Here is a 21,455-nt window from a genome sequence, read left to right as displayed (position 1 = left end):
ACTTGGTGTTCTCTTACTAGCCACACACTTGAAACACAATATTGACTGATTGGAATAGAGGATGTGGGCTGATTTGGATGGCGGATGTGGCAGCCATTATTACACAAAGGATCTTCTATTAAAAATCTGGACTCCATGAACATTTCCAAAAGGAAAGAATAGTTTGGTGAAGCTCTACTTCCTTGGCCAACTATCTTGTGTGGCAAAGTAATATGTTATAATTAAGGCTATGCATTAGTGATGGGTATTTTGAGTAAAAGTCATGGACAAGTCATGGCAGTAAACAAAAATTCATGACCTGTGACCTGTCCATGACTTGTACTATACACCCCTGACTAAATCTTGGGTGGAGGATGGCCTGAGAGGCACTGCAGATGCTGGTGGGGGGGCATCCCAAGGGCACTTCAGGTGCTGGGGGAGGGTGGCCCGTGACCCCTGTAGGTGCTGAGGGGGAGCAGGCGGCAGTGCATTGCCCAAAACGCCTGCTGGTGCTGAGGGGGGCAGTTGTCAGGGCTGACAGGCTTCCTCCCTGGCTCTGCACCTCCCCAGAAGAGGTGACATCACCCTCCCTCAGCTCCTAGGCAGAGACGTGGCCAGGCAGCCTGCGCACTGCCTCTACCCTGAGCACTGGTTCTGCAGCTCCCATTGTCTGGGAACTGTGGCCAATGGGAGCTGAAGGTGTGGGGCCTGCAGGTGGAGGCAGTGTGCGGAGCTGCCTGGCCATACCTCCGCCTAGGAGCTGATGGATGTCACCGCTTCAGGGGAGCCTCCCTGAGATAAGTGCCACCCAGAGCCTTTACCCTGTCCCACACTCCAACCTCCAGCCCTGAGCCCCGCTCACACCCAAACTCCTGCTGCTGCTGGTGGGGAGGGAGTGTTGATGACCCAAGACTGCCCCAGCAGCAGCCAGTGCAGCTGGCTGGGGCAGCCTGAGCGGCACCAGCTGCTGCAGAAGTCCTGGAGGTCCCGGAAAGTCATGAAATCTGTGACTTCCGTGACCTCCGTGACAAACTCACAGCTAGTTATAATCAATAACGAACCAACATTTAGGAAGTAGTCAGATACTACTGTGTGGAGAGGCACTACAGAAAAATGTTGGTTAGACAGACATGGTAAAATATTTCACCCTTTAAATCAAAATGCACTCCTTTCCCAATAGTTTCCAAAAATCACCTTGTCCCAGCAAACACCAGTGAAATGTAAAATGAGACCTGGAGAAATTTAGAGATCCATTGAGTCTTATATTGTATTTAATACTTCAAACTCCAGGTAAAGTTTCAGAGAAATAAATCTAGGAGGAAGAGATTTGGTACTGTTGGTGTGTTACCACAATGGTGCTTAATATAATGACCTTCTTTACTTAATCCAGACTACTATCTCCATCTACTCAACCTCGGAGCATAGCATTTCACATCATCTACCCTTACTGGTATGTACTGCAAGACAACTGTATGACCAGCATGCTAAAAAATGAACATATGTATTGTACTTTACCCAGTAAAATACATCCCCAAAAGCAGGGATGCATTTTACTGGGATTATTTACTTCAGTCATAATGCAAAGATACATTAAAATTTAAAGAAATTTCATACCTTCTAGGGCAAATATTCTCTCTCCAAGTGCTTCAACAATACTAAGAAGAGCTAATTCATCTGAGACATTGAAAAAATGCTTTTCAGTAGGTTCACTTGCAATTGATTTTATTTCCTCCACAAATTTCTCTGTACTTAAATTTCCTCTGCTGTAGCTACCAAGAATCTAAGGCAATAAAAAAATGTCAAAAATATATTTCACACATATTTTAAAGACACATTTTAGGCAGATTGTCAGTGCATACCGGGAAATAGTACCTTAGCTTAATTCAATCCACTTAACACTAGCCCTAGAGTGTCAGAAAAGCACTTTTGGTAATGTGAGATCATGAATATTAACTTTAAAGTTTGTCTAGAAGTTGACACAAACTCTCGTGTTCCCTTGAAAACAAACAAACAAACAAAATAAAAAACAGATTCGCACAAACATCAAATTTAAGGGAATATATATATATGTATATATATATCCAGAAACCTCTATACAAGTGTGAATTTAGAGTGGGGTTTTCAAAACAGCTCACTGTGTTCCCACTGGTATCTTCAAGGAGTGCACATTTAGTTAGGGTGACCAGACATCTCATTTTTAAAGAGACAGTCCCATATTTAAGACCTCCTGCCAGGAGTGGCTCTAGGCATTTCACCGCTCCAAGCACGGCAGGCAGGCTGCCTTCGGTTGCTTGCCTGCAGAGGATCCGCTGAAGCCCGCCTGCGGGAGGTCCGCCGAAGCCCGCCTGTGGGAGGTCCGCCAAAGCCCACCTGTGGGAGGTCCACCGAAGCCGCAGGACCAGCAGACCCTCCACGGGCAAGCCGTCAAAGGCAGCCTGCCTGCCGCCCTCGCGGCGACCGGCAGAGTGCCATCCGCGGCATGCTGCCCCAAGCACGTGCTTGGTGTGCTGATGCCTGGAGCTGCCCCTGCCTCCTGCAGGTGTTCTGACTTTTTCTTAAAAACAGGCAAATTGTTCCATATTTTATGTCTCCCCCCATCAGTACTTGTGGGTCCTGCTGCTGGCTGGAGAGTGTAGGCAGGTGCCACGTGGCGGCTGGTTAAATGTTGCCTCTGCTGCCCACCCATCAGCCCTTTACGTGCTCCTCCTTGAACTGTCCTCTCCCTGCTTTGCCTCTTCATCCCTTCAAGTCCCACTACTCCTCCATATGCCCCCCAACATCTCAGCTGTGTGGAGAACCAGCCCTTGGTCGGAGTGCTCAGCTCACCAACAGCCTGGCAGGCAGGCTTCTTCCTTCTTCCACTGCCTCTGGCTGGGCTGGCGCCCCAGAAAAGCCCCAAATCCTCTGGCCTGGGGTGCTGGCCAGGAGGAGCCAAGCCCTGCATGTGCCAAAGCTCTGCCCAGTGGTGGCACAGGGAAGCCTCTCCGCCCCACAGCTAAGTGCTGGAGTGAGGGGGAGGGAGAGAGATTTCCAGCCTGTTTGTGCCCCAACTCTGCAGGCTCCACAGCAGCTCCCCTACTATCCCCGGGCAGGGGCTTAGCACCCTCTTCACCTGCCCTCCCCCTGCCCTGGGTCCTGTCCTGTGCCTAGGGATCATGGGGCTGCTCTGTCCCCTAGGCACCCTCCCATGCTGAGCTGGGTTCGCTGAAGGCCCTGTTCGCAGGGCCCTGGTGCACAAGACATTCTTAGGCTTAACCCCTTTCTGCCTGCACTGTAGCTGGAGGACCAGAGGCAGCTGGGTTATGTCAGTGGCAAGCAGCAGCCTGGAGGTGTTAGACATTGTGCAGGCAGGAAAGGACAAGCTTTTTCCAGTCACGGGGGAGTGTGTGCGCGGGTGGGAGAGATGAGTTCTGCAAAGACAGGGGCCAGTTCATCTCTTCCCCTCGCCCCTCCCCTGTGGCTGAAAGCAGCTCCCGTCCCTTCCCTTCCCTCCTGCACAGTGCCAGAAAACTGCTGTTGGCCACATTCTGGTGTGAACCCTGGCAGAAATCTGGGTATGGGGGGCATGCAATCCTGTGCCACTCCCTCCCACACATATTGCCTCGGGAAGACACAGAGCCAGGTACCAGAAGAGGCGGGTCTGTCCTGGGGGCCCAGCCAGACATTATAACTGCTGTTACCCTCATCCTTCCCTATATCCTACAACATTTCTAAATCACCCATCGAGTTACATCATAATTTAGGCCACAACCCTACACAGGATGCACAATTTTAGTGAGGTCTTGTATGGGTGCAAGGGTCCACCAGCTCATATAACATTGTGGTATCAGGGCCACAGATTGTATGCCCTTTGGGGCAGGAGTACTCTCTTCTATTTAAGTGTCATGAAAATTTATGGAATTATAAAAATAAACAACAATAAGAGGCACCTCTATGCAGTGCTAATGACTAGACTCTACAGAATGGTACTGTTCCCTGCTCTGTTGCCAACTTTGTGAGGTCATTGTTAATTATGTAACCTCTCCAGGGGCGGTTCCAGGTACCAGCACGCCAAGCGCGTGCCTGGGGCGGCAAGCCATGGGGGGTGCTCTGCCGGTCGCTGCAAGGGTGGCAGGCAGGTCCTTCGGTGGGATGCCTGAGGAGGGTCCGCTGGTTCCGTGGCTTCGGCAGACCTCCCGCAGGTGGGCTGCTGAATCCATGGGACCAGGGACCTTCTGCGGGCAAGCCGTGGTAGGGAACCTGCCTGCCATGCTTGGGGAGGCAAAATACCTAGAGCTGGCCCTGAACCTCTCCCTGCCTCAGTTTACTCAACTGCAAAATGGGAGACTTCCTTAATTCACACGGATGTTGAGGTTAATTAACTGAACTTTGTAAAGCACTCTTAGATTCTTGGATAAAATTTTCCTCGTGGATTACAGTATTATTTACTACCAGCAATGGGCCAGAAACTTATCTCCAGGTCCTAATTCCTCTGGCTTTTGGGGGAGTACAGATCCAGATAGAGACCTGAATTTTGCTAGAGCCCATCAATAACTATTTCAGCTCCACATGGGATTTTTAATTTGGTGAACTCTTGCTAAATAAAGGAAACCACCACCAAAGCCTCATGTGTTACCATCTGCCACTATTAAAACACTGGCAGCCTAAAACCAAATATTGTTTTCTTCTTAAAAACCTGTGATTTGTGCCTTTTAGTCACACTGATGTTTAATATTTGAACAATTAGCAGGGAGCTGCTTGGCCTTGCAGGAAGGGTATTTCCTGATAGCATTGTTCATGAGTGGGGGTAGCAGGGAAATGGATTCTTGGATCTGGCAGTTATCTGCTCTGCCTACAAAACCTGGAAGCAATACAACTGTGGTGCTCCTGTTAGGAGCAGTAAAGAGAAACGTGATCCTGAAGAGGGATTAAAAATAAACCAAGTACTTTTAAAAAATCAACTAGATAAATATAATTAGACTAATTCTAGTGTATATTTACAGTAGATAATTCACACACAAAAATATTTAAGGACCTCATGTTTCTCTGCATAGGTTATTTTCACATAGGAAATAGAATCTCAAATTTCATCTTCATTCCCCCCTCTATGAGACAGCAGCTTTGGTATCCCAACTGCATAGATCAATGAGGAATAAAATGATTAAAAACCTGATAGAGTCTCTTAAGAAGTTGCTGGATGATTCAGACTAACCCACTCAATTACATGGATTGATTGGCTTTTTCTGATGTGTTATAAAATTGGAAAGATATATTTTATGTTCTTTAAGTTTCTCTTATTTCCTCCTCTCTCTTGAGCAATTATAGCTCCATAAAGATGCTGTGAAATAAACTTTTTAACAGGCATTACAATTTAAAAGATGAAATATTTCCCTGTATCATTTCACTTACGGCAATAGAAAATCTCTGAATGCTTTCATGTTCACAGTCCTCAATCACGTTTGCTAATTTGTAGTTGTCATGCGATTCCCCATCAGTCACAATAACCATTACTTTCTTTACTCCTCTTCGTGCACCACGAGCCTCAGTGAATGCCTCTTGCCTTTAGGCAACATGCATAGAATATAGAAAAGCAAAACACTACTTTGATTTCACAGAATTTTTAAAAAATGGATCAGAAACTAAATTACTTGTTAGCAATGAATAAGCAGAGGGGAGGCATAAATGCTTAATCTGATCAAATGTTAATATAAACGCCAATTATTATTATAACAGTCTTTAGCCAAAGATTTTTACAAATTAATTAATTATTCATTAATTAATGTTTCATGGTATAATAAAACCATAGGGACAGAACAGTCATCAACTAAATTCATCTACAGGGTGCTTGGAAAATGGAGTCCAGGACTTTCTGTTCCAAAACCACAGGTTTCTCCGGCATGTATCAAAGGAGGATATCTGATAAATGCACTGTCTCTTGTTTGCAGCCACAGATTCTTTAAATAGGCGAGAAGCTCACCCAACTGTCTAGTAATTACTTGCCAATACTAGGATCAGGTAATCAGAATGAGATTAATAGTCACACCAGTAGCACAACATGGCTGTCTGAAGATGGGCAATGAATTGTTTTATAAGAATATAGCAATTCTGCTATGACAGAAAAACAAACATCAGACAGAAAGGAGAAGAGAAGAAAGAAGAACATAATGGATGGAATTTTCAACAGTTCTCAGCACTGGCCTAATTCTGATCCTATTGTATACAATGTATTTTGTTATGGCAGCATTGCTGTATTCTTCTGAGAAACTGCATAATCCATCTCCGGCTAGCTATGTTGTGCCTCTATCGTTAATGTAAATCTGTTTCTAATTACCTGACCCAGACCTGTTGGGTGACCTTCCTACCCACTGTAACGTATTTGTATCTGTAAATAATATATAACATGTTCACCAGCTATTCTTCTTTGAAGTATGTAGCAATATACATTGTCTTCAATGAGAGCAAAGCTAGATCAATGTTGAACACTTTTGAAAATCTCACCCGTACATTATTTTCTCTTTCTTTTAGGTGTACTGTGAACTCTGTCTCTTTCAGTTACCTCACAGCCTAGCCTGATGGATTCACAGTGCTGTTAAAGCAGCTGTCCACATCAGTTGTATGAGAATCTGATTTTGCATTTATTGTCTATCCAGCAGAAGCCAGAATTCATGTATTGCAGATAAGGGAGGACTTTAATTCTCCCTGCATGCTCAGTGCTTGAGAGCCAGTACTTTCAGAAGCTTCTGATGCTCAGCATCCAATGGAATCACAGATTCTTCTAAGTTTGGATCTGAGAGAATGGATTTATTTTACTGAAGGGTATCACAGTACTGAGCAGAGCAACAGAAGCAGAAACATCAGTAACAAATCCCTCTACCACTCAGCTTTAGAAGTACCCGTGACTGTTGCTATGATCATTAAACTTTCCCTTCAGTGAGGTTGCTTCCTCCTTCCCCCTCTCCCATTTGAACACTTTGATCCTGACTGAGATAGGATGTTAAGGTCTGAGGAGAAGATGAGGTCTGAATAAACTACAGAAGAGAACAAAATAATATAATAAATTGCATTGCCAAGAGGCTTTTTGGTAGATTGTGATGTTATTAAATACAAGAATAGAACAATTAAAGCAGATAGTGTCGCTCTCGGAGCAATATAAACAGACTAGTTAGATAGGTAGATCTGTGCCATGTCTGTAGGTAGAGAGGGAGATAAAAAGATAGACAACGAATAGTAAGTGTCAGTCTTCAACTCCCATTTTTTCATCCAAATTCCCTCCACACTTAACAAAAATAAGATATAAAAAACAAGGTTTATATAGGAAAAAATAAAAAGAACATTTACCACAGTATGGAAAAAATAAAAATATAAATCTTTCATATACACAAAGTTGCATAGGTTATACAGGCATAAGGATGTGTTAAATAGAGGAGAATAAAATTTTTAGCCAAAACTATTTTTCAATAAATAATGCAGCTCTGGCAATATCACACTATTTTGTGAATTCATATGAATTTTGCTGACTTGTTCATTTGGAAAAAACAAAATTCTGGAAAAATCAAAATGTTTCGTTTTGACATTTTTGAAATGAAATGTTTTAATTTTTCAGTTTCAAATGCATTTTTGTTTCTAAATTATCTTTAATTTTATTTTAAAAATTCAAAAACCTTTAAAAATGGTCAGCATCAAAACAAAATATTTTCATTTTGTCAAAATTATTTTTTTTTAATTTCCTATTTACTGAACAAAAATTGTTTTGGGTTCTACTCTAAATCTACTCCTTATTTAAATTAAATCTACTACTAAAAAACTCCATTATTCATATAGCTTTAGTATTAAGAGAAAAAGCTAGAAATTATAATCATACCAGAAGTAAACAGAACAAACACATTCCAATAAATATGAAATTTCTCCATCTTTCTGTCCTTCCAAAATTAAGCAAAACCCAAAGCAGCCAGCTAATGAGCAGATGGATGGAAAAAGGGGAGATGCATAAAAGGAACTTTGAACACTTATTTTACTATAGATACAAAGGTAAATTTTCAGCACTATAAAGTATATACTTCAGATGTGAAACCTCTAGACTCCTTGGAAATTGCAGGTTCAAATCCTGGTAGATTCAATTCATCCCTATGTCGTTTTGAGAAAGTTAAATTAACACTACAATTAACCCTGTAATTTACTGTATGGAGGTATTTTAGACAAGACTTTAAAAAACAAATTAACCTGTTCTGCATGGTTATGAAAGATCCCTCAGCACTTTGCTTAAGATTAGGGGGTTGTTCAGTGGATCTTCTCTGTGCTGGTTCACTGCTCCCCTCTACCAGAGAGGTGGCTGCAGTTGTGAGGGATTGCAGGAGAACTGTTGTAAAGGCAGGACAAAATCAGGACTTTTTGTCCATCCCTCCTTCTAAAACTTTGCTAGTTCAGATACAATGGAACTCAGATGCAAACTACCCTGGATTTTGAAAATTTTGCAAAATTTTGCAAAATCAAAATCTATACAAACCAAATCTACAAACACATCTGATTGTATTCATCTCCACCATAACTTATCCTCACTTTATCAAATAGTATGCACTTACCTTGCTGTATCTATTCCAAGGGCTGTCATAGTTTGTGCTCCACCTCTTTGCTTTATCACCTTGGCTGCAATCAGTACATCATCTGTTGTCATGTAAGCATTGAGGTTAAATTCATGGACTACTTCTTGCCCATATTGAACAATTCCAACCTGAAACAAACAATTTCTGTTAAAAAAAATTCCTCAATAATGAACATGTTTGTGATCATCAGTCTCTCTCAATGGGTTAAATACATGCCTGTGCTGAAGGCCAGGGCAATGGGTATGCACAACACAAGCTCTGGGTAGATCTGTGTGAGTAACTGTTTGGCAGACAAAAAAATCAGGAATAAAATTCATTTCAGGTCAACTCAAAATGAAAAATTTTCAAAATTTCCAATAAAACAAAAAAGGAAAAATAATTATTCAGGCCTAATGAAATGTTTCATCCAACTCCAAATTAAACATTTGATTTTTTTTGATGTTTTAAAACCTTTTTTTACAAATAAAATTGAATCTTTTTTAGAGAATAATTTTGAAAAAAAAATTTGAAACATTTCATTTAGAAAATGTCAAAACAAAACATTTAGACTTTTTCAGATTTTTTTTTTGTTTCAGCCAAAACAATTCAGTGAATTTAATGCATATTCATGAGATGTTTAGGTTGACCCGAAGATACTTTTTTTTGGCAAAAAAAAATTCATCCAAAAAATTTCATTCAGCTTTAGTCCTGGCATGAATTTCTCCCAAGATAAATACATAGTTTGCATGTGAGTAGATGTGGTTGGAAAACAACTATTGTGTTTCATACAACTTACTGAGGTTTCAAAATTTGGTTTTAGAATATTTCACAAAAGGGGTAAAGGGGGTAGTAAGAGCAAGACCCACCCCAGTATAGCTAATAGCCCAGTGGTTAGGCCATTTGCCCAGGGGTTCAGAGACCCAGATTCAAGTCTGAAGTGGGATAGAAAAACTTTGGTTTGAATCCAGAGCCAGGCCAGTGTCTTAATTACCACATTATAGAGAGTCTCCCTCTCACTAGTTTTGTTTAAAAAAAAATTGTCTAGCTTCAGGTGCACTTTCACAACTGCCTATGGAGTAAGAGGACATATTTCACATCCAATAATACTATAATGCTTTTAAAATACATTTCAGTTACATCCAATATAATATCTATACAAAAATTAGAGGTATCACTGATGTTTCCAGGCCCCAGTAGGAGATGAAAATCACAGTGATCTTTGCTCTCTGATTTAAGGGACAGCAGGGAGGGTAGTCCAGGCTCAGGCCATTCTCCCAGCAGAAGGTAAGCCAAACCAATAGTTGCTTTATGCTTGACATGTGCCAGAGGGGGCTGCTACTCTGAAACCTTGAATAAAATGGTGGCTACTGGAAAGAAGGGAAACCCAAAAAGACCTCAGCTGGACAAGTCTGTGTGAGAGCTTGACACACTGAATTACAGCCAATCTGCAAATGCCTGAGAGAACCCACTGCAAAAACAGAACGTAGAATAAAAAAAAGATAAGCAGTATTCCTAAATATTAATTAATTTCCCTCATTCATCTCAGTCTCTTTTAATGTTTTGGTAGGTTCTTGACTGCTTTTACTGGGAAAAATCCACACAATATTCCATTAGCATATTTCAATTTTATGTTAAGCTTTACGATTTATTGGTGTTATTTAGGGTAATGCACAATTATGTGACATATTTATATTCCACCCATCTATTATTAAAAGCGCTGTAACATTTAGGTATTGAGGATCAATAAGATCTCTATAATGTTTATACAGTCATATTACTTTATAGGTGGCTTGGTGTGTGTTTTAGACTTGCTTTATAGATGTGTTTCTGAGAAAATTTTATAACATTTTCCTCAGCTTCTGAAAAGTTTTTGTTTACTAGCATTCAGACTGATGATGCTAGTATGGGATAAATATCCTATACTGTGATAAAATAAACACTGACACTGTAATAGTCTCATTAACCCCATGGTCCTGCTAGGGGTATAATTATAAAGGGATACGACAAAAACAGAAAATGCTAGCATCACCTTTAACTACTGCATCTCAGATTTGCTTGCTTTTTCTAAAGGAAGAATATACATAAGTTCACCCCATTAAGATAAGTTGCACCTTTTTAAAATTGCCTCTAAAAACGTGCCCTTCTGCTCCCATAATGAGGAATATCCTGGGGCTGTGTGTCCCTGTGGATTCACAAGAGACTGAGGCACACATGGCATTTACTGAGGCACACATGGCATTTAGGAGACGTGTGGCTAAAACAGTATCCCTTGTCAAAAATTAAATTCTGAACCCCTTGTCTCCAATGCACCTAATTTTGTGGCATGTATTTTAACCGCAGTTGAAGAAGAAATGTGCCCAGTCAAAGGAAGCTGGCTTTCAATGATTTCTTTTTCCTAGGGTATGTCTACACTACAAAATTAGGTCGATTTTTTAGAATTCGATTTTATACAGTCTATTGCGTATGTCCACACTAAGCGCATTAAGTCGGTAGAGTGCGTCCTCATTACCATGGATAGCATTGACTTACAGAGTGGTGCACTGTGGGTAGCTATCCCACAGTTTCTGCAATCTCCGCTGCCCATTGGAATTATGGGTTAAGCTCCCAATGCCTGATGGGGCATTGTCGCGGGTGGTTTTGGGTACATGTCGTCAGGCCTCCCTCCCTCCCTCCTTCCATGAAAGCAACAGCAGACAATTGTTTCACGCTTTTTTCCAGGGTTCCGTCCTCTGGACCCGCTCAGCCTGCTGCCTGCCTGGATGATCGGAACGCCCAGCAGGAGTGGGCTGAGTGGGGCTGGTCTAGGGCTCTGTCCACCAGCTCCTGCCTGCCGGTCCCACTCAGCTATGCTCAGCTGGCAGACCTCAGTGAGGTCGATCAGAGGTGCCTGGACAGACATGGCTATTCTGCTCTTAGAGGGCCCAATGGGAGTGACTTCAGGTCACTCTCTTCTTTAAGTTTCGTCTAATGGTGATTCAGTCCTACCTGAAATATCATGCCAGCTGGAGGCTTCTGCCTCAGGCTGCTCTCCCAGTCGGCATTACCGTGCAGTTGCACCTACCCCAGCCTGCCCCTTGCTCCCATGGCTCATGAAGCTGTACAGTACTAAGGAGCAGTTCAATTTGTGGAATGACAAATCCAGAACGAAGGATTGCAGTCTATGGGCCACACTAAGATTATTTCAAAGTCCTAAATAGCATTTAGTCCCTATAAAAAACTTCATGAAAAATTTCCCCTGCCCCTAACAAAAATCTTAATTTATCAGAGCAGCTGAAAGGGTAAGGAATCCAGGACTATAACTTAGAGAAAGCTTCAATATTATTTAACTCATAATTGATATAATTCAAAGTAAAATTTCACATTGTGGTCTGTTCTAAGACTAAAAATGCAGGAGGGGAGTCAGAAAAAGGAACAGTGACCTGTTTCCACCTGGTTTTGAACCAGGGATGTTTTGCATGTTAGGTGAACGTGGTTATATATAGGGCTTTTGTGTGTTAGGTGAACATGATAAGTTATAACCACTATGCTACAGGCTTCTCTTTTTTTGCCACAGACTTTCCAAATGCACTGGAATGTTTTCTCTAGCTACAGAAGCTACCTAATGCAATGTCTATATCTACAGTCTTTCTGCTCACAAAGCGGTCATGCCCCCGCCCAAGGCTGACACAGCGTGGAGTGCATGTGACACAGTGTCCTGGCTCAGGCAGGATCACTAGTGAGGCATGGTGCTTTTGGCATTAAGCAAACACAGCAATTCTTTCCTGGCCTCTGCCACTGAATGCCTCCATGCATTACGCTGTGCCCTATCAGTGGGGGAGGACTGCATGAGCTTGGAAAACATGTCATTGCGAGTGTGTTTTTTTCAACCTCTAATCTGCAATAACCTCAGGGATGGAGATGATACGAGGAGCGTAGAAATATTTTGGGGGGACTGCATGGTCACCTGTGCTGCTGAGTTCGCTATGCTGGCTTTGTCATGTGGATGAGTGCAGGGTTAAATCAATCTAACACTGCTAAATTTGACCTGAACCCATAGTGTAGACCAGGACTTAGGTAAAACCATTAAACTCATGATGGAGCTTCATCCCTCTTATCTTTGATTTCATGTAGTAGCAGCCAATAAATTGATACATGGAAATTATCTCTATTTGATCATGATCTGGCTCTTGCACATAAAATAATTTCAGGTACTGTGAATATTTTAACAAGAGGGTCTCAAAACTTTACCCGTTCACCTGTGATAAACTCAAAAAGTCACATCCCTGTTCCCTGCTTGGTTGTATTTTCATTGCTCTAGCAGCACAAAGGGGACAGAGGCTTGTTTCAGCAATCAGCTGTGGATTCCCTTGTGTTTTAAGGAATCCCTGTGTGGCAAAAAGCTGGTCTAGTCAGCTCCATGCCATCTGCTCCTGGTCTTTCTAGTGCAGGGGACAGGCCAAGAGCATGCTGGGGCCATGAATGAGTATAGGCAGAGCAAGCTGCACTCCAGCAAACCTAGACTGATGGAATGATTCCCAGGAGACCATTACTACCTGCACAAATAAGATCACAGCATTCAGGCATATTGGCCCCTGGCTGCTCTCGGGATCAGGGAAGCTGAAAGGAGGCTGGCTGCCACATATACCACCCCACCCCAGGAATGTCCCATGTATGTGTGTGTGCTTGTTTTTGCAGAGAAGAGGGGCAACAGACTAAGGAATTGATTCGTTTTCCCTTTTTAAAGAAAATCATGCCCATAACTACGGAATGAAACAAACCTCTTGAGAAATGTATACTAAGAGCATTTGCTGAAACTGTTTACACTTTGTTTCTGAAAATCACACTACGTGTGTTGATAGTATAGCACAGCATTCAGCTTGTAAAAATATGAAGGAGGAAGATGTGATGACCTTTTGGGAGTTTGGAGGAATCCTGTCCTGGGAGAATTTTTGAAAAAAACGGTCATCTGGTACAATCTAGTCCAAGGTGTCAAGGATACATCATCTCTGGCAGGGATAATTTACTGTTTTTCAAGAAAATTGTTAACAGTTTTCGGCAAAGTGACAGAATCAGTTTCACCTTTTAAAATGAGACATAAATCTCTATTGTAATAGGAATGGAAGATTGGGCTTTTGGGGGCCTTTATATTGGGCACACAGCTGACTGATGTGACGTTGCCTTAGTGGGATCATGATCCTGTCCAAACTCCCATACCTCATAAGACTACTAATCCCGATCTTACTTGTAATATGAGTCTTGATTTGCTTGGTTTACATATGTGAACTAGGATCCTACTAGTTAGGGGCTGGTATTTCTGTGTTGCCAGAGAAAAACTAACATTTTTCTTCCTAGCTTTACTGACACAGCTTATTGAACATGTTTTTTGATTCATGACTTATTGAATATGTCTTTGCCCTCTTCCCTTACATTCCACACATTTTTATTTTCCATGAGGGAATGGTTCTGTAATTGTCCCAAGTTCCTGTGCAAAAGCGCTGTGAGACTATTCAAGGAAAAGTTCTATGTTCTGACCATTCTATTTTAAGACAAAACTTTTTTGAGGCAATATATATTGTTGTTCCTTCTATTAATAAATACATTCCTTGGTTTGAAGTATGTAAGTTAGCTGTCCTAATAAATATACATGGAAACAATTGTATTCTTAAAAAAACAAACAGTAAAATTTAAAGCAATGAAATGCCAGGACATTCCTCACTGGGATGTGGAGGAGGGAGAGAAAGAAAATGATCGGTTTTAGCCAACTTATTTGAGATGAGATTAAAAACTGAAAAAGTGTGAAAAGCAAAACCAGATGGTCCATTTTTAAGTATATAGAACCAGCTGAACTTTCCTCAGAAATGACAAAGTCTGATTTATTCCATGCCATTTTATTTGGTCTATCTTGCCCCTAATGAGTCAAACATAATGATCTTTAAGCATCATTAAATCTTCCCTTCTTACAAAAGCTTCTTAATGCCACAATAATTTTTATACATATAATGCCCTTTCTGTCCTTTGGAAATAAAAGTGATCATTAAGATACCATGGGGCATGTTTTATTAGCCCATTGATTCAGCCTGTGGAGGGGGGGCATCATGAGGCACAAACCACTCGCCCATAGTCCCCAAAGTGTGAATTAACGCAGCAATAAAATAGGCCTGAGAGTCTTTTAAAATCATTATAATATGGCTCCGAAGTTTTAATGAAACTTTTTTTTCTGTTCGGCATAGCCTTGTGCCATAGGAAATAGTTCAGACAGGAGAGAAAAAAAGAACTTGTATGAAAAAGGCAGTAATGCTTTTTTCCTTTATTCATGATCCCCATTTTAACTTTCTCTTTGCTTTGCAGCTTCTCATCCCATTCCACATTTTAATTGTTTCTTTCTTCCTGTTTCTCTTTCTCATCCTATTTTCTCCATGACCCTTTCCCCCCTTCTCTCCTCCCCCCTATTCCTTCAGTTCTCTCCCCACCCTTCAGAAAAAGCAACCACACCTGGCCCAGCCACTTGAGCAGCTCTGCTGATCGCATGACCAGCAATAGCAATGTCACCTTTCAATTTGAGTTTTGGGCACCCTCTCTCATGATTGCTTCTCAAGTGGCCAAACTTCAAAGGAGAATGCCACATTTCTCCTTCATTTCGGCTTCTGTTCTCATCAGCCATGGCTGAGACAATTGGGCTGCTTTGAACTGCGGCAGCTGGGCTACTTTTGAGCTGAACTCTTACATCTGATGCTGAAGAGGGAAACATACATTACATGTCTGATGTACAAGTACAACTTAAAAGCAGGCCAGCTGCCTGAGAAAGTGTGCTGAGCACTCTACTCAGTTAGGGAAAGAGAGGAGGAGGAGGAAGTTCTTGTGGGAAAAACATATATAGCAAACTTTGGCTCTTTGCACCTGAATGTTTTAGCTATTGCTTTAAAATATCATTCTAAAACAGAGAATGGAGGACTTTTTCTTTCCTTCCCCTTTTACTCAATTTCTTTCTTAGTTATAATGAGAAGATGAAACCTCATCTAGCCATAACTGTGATGACCATTTTTTCATGGAGGAGATAAAGCAAAAAGCCCCAAGCAGACAATCAGAACATGGTTTTGTAAAATGAATAGCCAAAGCCATATTATAAATTCGTTCTAAACCACAGTGTACATCAGGGACCCAATTCTCCTTTCACTTATGGAACAGTGGCTTGAAATCAGTGTAACTCCATGCTTTTCAAAGTGCTCAGAAATTATAGTGATGAAGGCAGTTGTACAAATCCAATCAAATAGAATTTAAAGCAGTGTGAGTGAGACTAAAATAAGACCTACCCTGTTTAAAACAGAGATAAGAGGGGCAGGGGGCCCAGTTACACTCCTCGGCCACAGGCAGCGAGAGGAAAGGAGGAGAGCTCCTGGCCACTCTAGGGAGAAGGGAGAAGTGGAGGAGAAGTCCTGACTAGTCAGGGTCTCTCCAGTGGGAAGTGAGGGAAGAGGTCTCAGCTGGTCCCGGTTTCTTCAGTGGGAGGGGAGAGGAAGCAGGGAGAAATCCTGGTGGTACTGGTCTCTCTAGGGAGAGTGGAGAGGCTGGGAGGGGATGGGGGGAAGTCCCAGACTGTCAGAGTCTCCCCAGTGAGAGGGGAGGGGTGGGATCTCAACTGATCAGGGCCTCTCTGATGGGCAATTTAGTAATCTGGAATTAAATTTCCCATGCTCTCACAGCCTTCCTCCTAGCTCAGTAGTGGGGATGTTTGATCTGATGGCAGAGGAAAGACAACTTCTGGTATCCTGAGAAGAGGAAGGAAGAGCAGGACAGGCTTGGCTGCTCTGAGGCTTTCCCTGTACCCAAAATACACATGGAGATGGTGCCTTGATGGGAAAGAGGGCAGAGGCTGTTTTCCTGCTGCCATTGGCTAAGCTTGGGGAATAGAGGGGAGGAGAGAGTTGATTGTCTCTCATACCCTTATTCTACCTGTATGTGAAGGCCGGCAGTAGCCATTCTCCTGTGGTTGCTGCTTGCCTGCCTCACCCTGTAATAGAGGTATTGTTTGAACAGTATTTCCAAGAAGCTGTGGGTCTGAGCAGGAAGTAACTTTTTCTTTGTGGCAAATCTGACAAGGTGAGGATAAAATAATTATTTGAATTTGACTCCTCATTGTAATAAACTCACTTTATTCTGCATGGACTCTCCTCTTATTTTATTTTCTGTAAACCATATTTTTCTGCAAACAATAATACTACAGGATCACTTTACCTGTGTTTGTTGAGGGCCTATGTCCATTTGTTTCAGAAGGCGGTTTAAAAATTCTGTGACACTCTCCCATGGGTAAATACTATTAGAACCATCAAGAACTATGACAATATCCAGTTGGGTCTTACATTCTGCAACATAAATTGCCAGATATGAATTGTCACAAACAAGTGTCAAATACATAATCATTGCACCAATAATTGTAGACATCACATTTAAGCCTGACTTTTAAAAATACAGGTCTAAAACAAACTGATGTTCAGCAATATTTGCCTTGTCATTTTAGCCCCAGAATTTTACATGTATGAATAGTTCCATTAACATTAGTAGAACATTGCATACAAAAAGTTAAGCATGCGTTTTTTTACAGGATTGGGATCTTTATTAAGGTAAACCCTTAATTTTCCAATTTCCTACTTTCCTACTCTAGTTCTTCCATTTAAAATATCCTAAGATTTTGTAATATATGTCTTACCAGACTGGGCTTGTTAGACGTCTCAGTAACTTGCTTTCATTATTTAAATAAACTCTTCTGATCATAAGGAAAAGCATCAGGACTATTTTTAGCAATTATGTTTGGACATTACATAGCATTCTAGAGATTGTTTACACTGCATATTTATTCCAAAAGCAGCAAGAAGTTAGCTTATATACTGACAATGAAAACATTTACTTAACTTGGTAATGCTGGTAGCTTGGAAAAATATTTTATGCTTTTTGGTATGCCTGTGTGTAGACATTTGTCTTGTTCACTGCTTCATGCTTTCAAACACATGAGAACATTACTGTGGTATGCATACCTTGTACAGATGGTGCAATGGCATTTACAACTTCAAATGTGGAACTGACGTTAGAACAGATGCCAGTTGTGTAATGCAAATGTCCACATTGGTAAGCGTAGAGTGGCCCACAAGCCTTTAAGAAATAGAAAGGGTTAAAAGTTTGATAATGAAGCTTTTGGGATATGTATAATTCCCTATCAAACTTAGGAATGTATTTATTTTCTTACCAGAAAGCCTCCTTTTGGATTAGTCACTAAAGTTGTTCCAAGAGTCATGTTCTCTTTCACTTCCACGACATTAGGAACTGAAGTGTTAGCTATAAATAGATCAAAATGTTAAGTATTTTGAAATGGAAAAGATGTTAAATTATATGTCCTCTAGTATAAAGCATAAAACACAGCTTGTTTTGGGTTCTATCAAGTATTTTAGGATTCCTCCTCCCTCTGAACAGTGATTCGGAGTATAATGAACAAGTAAAAATGCAAAAACTGGCTTTCATCCCAGAATTTTGTCTGGGTCACTGTCTCAAGCAGTTTTCCTGAACCACAAAAGAACGTAGAAATAGCAGTGCAATGAAAGCAGGAGATTACTGTTCACACAATTTTGCCAGTTATAACAAATAAACATTACATCTTGTATAGAAGTCTGCTGTTATATAAGTTACAGATTTTTACATCGAAATAAATCACTGCTATGCAAGGGGTTTCAGTGAAGATTAAAACTAAATAATAAATCTGGTAAAACTCAGCTTTACAGTAACTCTTTTCCTGTCTATATCAAGGATCTCCCAATGCCAGCCACAGTTATGGGGGCAATCCAGGCTTACTCTAATTGCATATTAATTGTTTCATCCCTGTTCTGGTGGGACCACTTCTAGTCAGTGATAATCTCATCTAAAGCTCATTGAAGTAATTGGAAAGACTCTCATTGGCTTCAGTGGGGTTTGGATCAGATACTGAAAAGCTAATCCATGACAATTTGGCCCTTGGTCTCTCTGTAGGGACTACCAGATAGAGTCAATTAGTGCCAGTTGTACTGGTATTTATGTAACATAGCCATGGTTCACCATCAAATGGACTGAAATCACCAAGATAGTTCATGCAGACATAGTGCACTAAAGAGACTTCAGAATACTATTTTTATTAATATTCGAATATGCAACTTGATCTGAAAGACTTCCTATTTCATTATCATGAGTTATTTTATCCCCCAGAATGTAAGCATTTAGCTACACAAATTTAGCTATCTTTTTTTGTAAACAATTTTAATACAAAAATTTAGCCATCAACTTGCTAAGGTGTCACACACAGGATAAGGATAGTCCTCTGCCATCCCCATTTTATTTCATACCTGGTAGGTTCAGTTTTATGCAAGGTGATTTTCCCTTCCCTACAGGGCATTTGTAGACATCTCCTGTTCTCTTCTTGGGTTGGCCAACTAATGGAGAACCAATAAGTACCCTGAAAATGAAATAAGTTACATGCATTTTCTCCTCAAAGCATACATTTCTTCCTTTTGTTCCATTAGTGGACATGAAAGTCAGTATTGAGTATAATGCACCTTTATAAAACTTACTGGGGAGCCCATCTGCAGCAAGTTCTGCACAAGTGAGCAGGGTGGAGAGACAGCTGGAAAAAATGGCATCATATTTGTAGTTCAGAGGCAAAGAAAAGTAACCATGTTATCTTCTGCTCCTTTAGAGAAACATAGAAAAGGAAAGAGGTGTGTGAGTGTATGTGTTCATGGATGTATGGAGGAAAACATAACGCCAAAGGAAAACAAGGACATTTTGGGGGACAAAAGATTTGAACAAGTATCTCCATTTGTCTTTTTTAAAACATCTTCTCTCTCCTCCTTTTTTTTTTTTACATTTTAGTTTAAATTACAATTTATGAATGGTCTACAGCAAGGATTGGCAACCTTTGGCACATGGCCTGTCAGGGAAATGTGCTGGTGGGCTGGGATGGTTTACTTACCTGCAGTGTCCACAGATTTGGCCAACTGCAGCTCCCACTGGCCGCGGTTCGCCGTTCTAGGCCAATGGGGGCTGCAGGAAGTGGCAGGGGCTGCAATCAGCCAAACCTGCGGAAGTTGCAGGTAAACAAACCATTCTGGCCTGTCAGTGCATTTCCCTGATGGCCCTCATGCTAAAGGTTGCTGATCCCTGGTCTATGGAATGATAGATATTTACAGGCATCCAAGGGAAGAATTTGGCCTTAAGTAATTTAAAGAAATAGTGTAAAAGATATGGGTCTTCCCTTTCAGTATTCATATCAAATAATGGCTATGTAGAGATTGAGGGTTAAATCTAACATTTTTAGGATTCTGACAAACTGTTGGGCTTTTTCAGAGTTTGATATAATCATAAACTCTGGATTTATAGTTTTGTAACCTTTCACATCCTATATCTTATAAGCATTTGGAATTAAATATTCACCCTTAGATCCACAATAGGAGTCTTTAGTGAAAATGAGAGCTTCTGATCTCCACAGATGAAGAGACTGCTTAAATAGTTTTATCAGCAGTTTTATCTTCATAAGCTACACTGACTAGGGACCTCAAACAAAATTAGAGGTGCATATTTCTGGACAATTAAATTACTGTGGTATAGTTTTCAGAAATCACTTTTCTGATCTTGAGACATCTACCTTTAACCATAAGAAAGAGCTCAGCAGCTTGGGATAAGCTATATGAACTATACTAGGTAAAAGCTAGTGTATGGATTAAAAAAGCCCCCCCCCCAAATAAACAAACAAAAAACAACAACAACAAAACAAACAGAAAATGTGGCACAGAGGATATGTTCACAGCAATTTACAAGCGCAGTTCCAGTACACTGTCCCTAAAGGAAACAAAAGTTGGCATGATTCAATGGGATCTGCGCAGATTGTTTTAACTAATAACTTTTCTTGCAAAATAAAATGCTCTGAATACATATTGGATGAGGGTGATATTTTCCTTCATGCTATTTCTTCATATGCCACATTACATGTATTTTCTACAACCAATCTTCTTCAGAAGGAGAAACTGTGAGGTGATAAAGTTGAGGATGCTTGACATCTCACAGGTGGTGATCACAACCCAGCAGGATCCTGCCCAGAATTCTTCTTTTCTCATTAATTTTTGTTTAATATACCTTGAAATAGGAACTATAAGCACTTCAATAAATGGTTTGAAAAAAGGCTGTCTTGTTGAATTAGGGTTTCTGCAGGTGATTCTTTGCTTTCCTGACACAAAAATAGATTTACAGGAAACTCAGAGTGCTAAACATCTTTAACTCTGCAGTACCTAATACGTGTTTCCACACTTTTACATTATCATAAAACCTTGTGAATCTATTTTTAAGCAGTGTATGGATCTCCTGTTCTGTATAACATGTTGATGCCATACTACGGACTATTTAAATGCTTAAAGACATATAGCCTCTCAACATACCTACTTTGAACTAGCAATGAATTGAACATCTGTCTCCAGGGGTGCTGCAACAATTTGTATAGTGGAGGTGCTGAGAGGCATTGAACCAAACTGTTAACCCTGGATACGATGGAAACCATGTCAAGCTAGTGCAGGTGGCAGCACCTCTAGTTCCAGCACCTATGTCTGTCTCTGAATTTGAACTTTGGGGATGTTTGAATCCAGGGGGTTGTTTTGGGCTTTGCCTTCTTTTAGCCACTGGAAGTTTATCATCTGTGGTTTGTATTTTCTATTTTTGAAAGAGCCTGTTACATCTCCAAGGAGTTGACTTAGCAAAATCCCTATTTCTGGGATGTGTAGGGTATCCTAAAGAGCCAGTCCAGGTCAAGGAAGGACAGCATAGGCCTGGCATTTACCTTAATGTATATTTAAAGAACCCACAAGCCAGAAAATCATGAAATAGTATTTTAAAAGTGGCATCTGCAATTTCATTATTTTCAATACTTTCTAGTGA

At 41.0% G+C, this 21,455-nt stretch overlaps 1 protein-coding gene across 1 annotated transcript in view; it reads right to left on the bottom strand.

Annotated features, from left to right (window-relative positions):
• The window catches only part of ITGA1 (integrin subunit alpha 1), a 102,341-nt gene that overhangs the window by 33,918 nt on the left and 46,968 nt on the right, over positions 1-21,455 (bottom strand). Inside the window, exons 3-9 of the mRNA XM_075067479.1 lie at positions 18,878-18,987; positions 17,755-17,843; positions 17,546-17,660; positions 16,749-16,876; positions 8,538-8,686; positions 5,368-5,518; positions 1,594-1,759 (exon numbers count right to left, since the gene is read on the bottom strand). Of these exons, the coding sequence (XP_074923580.1) occupies positions 1,594-1,759; positions 5,368-5,518; positions 8,538-8,686; positions 16,749-16,876; positions 17,546-17,660; positions 17,755-17,843; positions 18,878-18,987 (908 nt within the window). The remainder of the gene's footprint in view (positions 1-1,593; positions 1,760-5,367; positions 5,519-8,537; positions 8,687-16,748; positions 16,877-17,545; positions 17,661-17,754; positions 17,844-18,877; positions 18,988-21,455) is intronic.

Source organism: Chelonoidis abingdonii, chromosome 6 (assembly GCF_003597395.2).
Source record: "Chelonoidis abingdonii isolate Lonesome George chromosome 6, CheloAbing_2.0, whole genome shotgun sequence".
Lineage (NCBI taxonomy): Eukaryota > Metazoa > Chordata > Testudines > Testudinidae > Chelonoidis > Chelonoidis abingdonii.
Note: the sequence above shows the minus strand (reverse complement) of the source record. Positions and strands in the feature narration are given on the sequence as shown.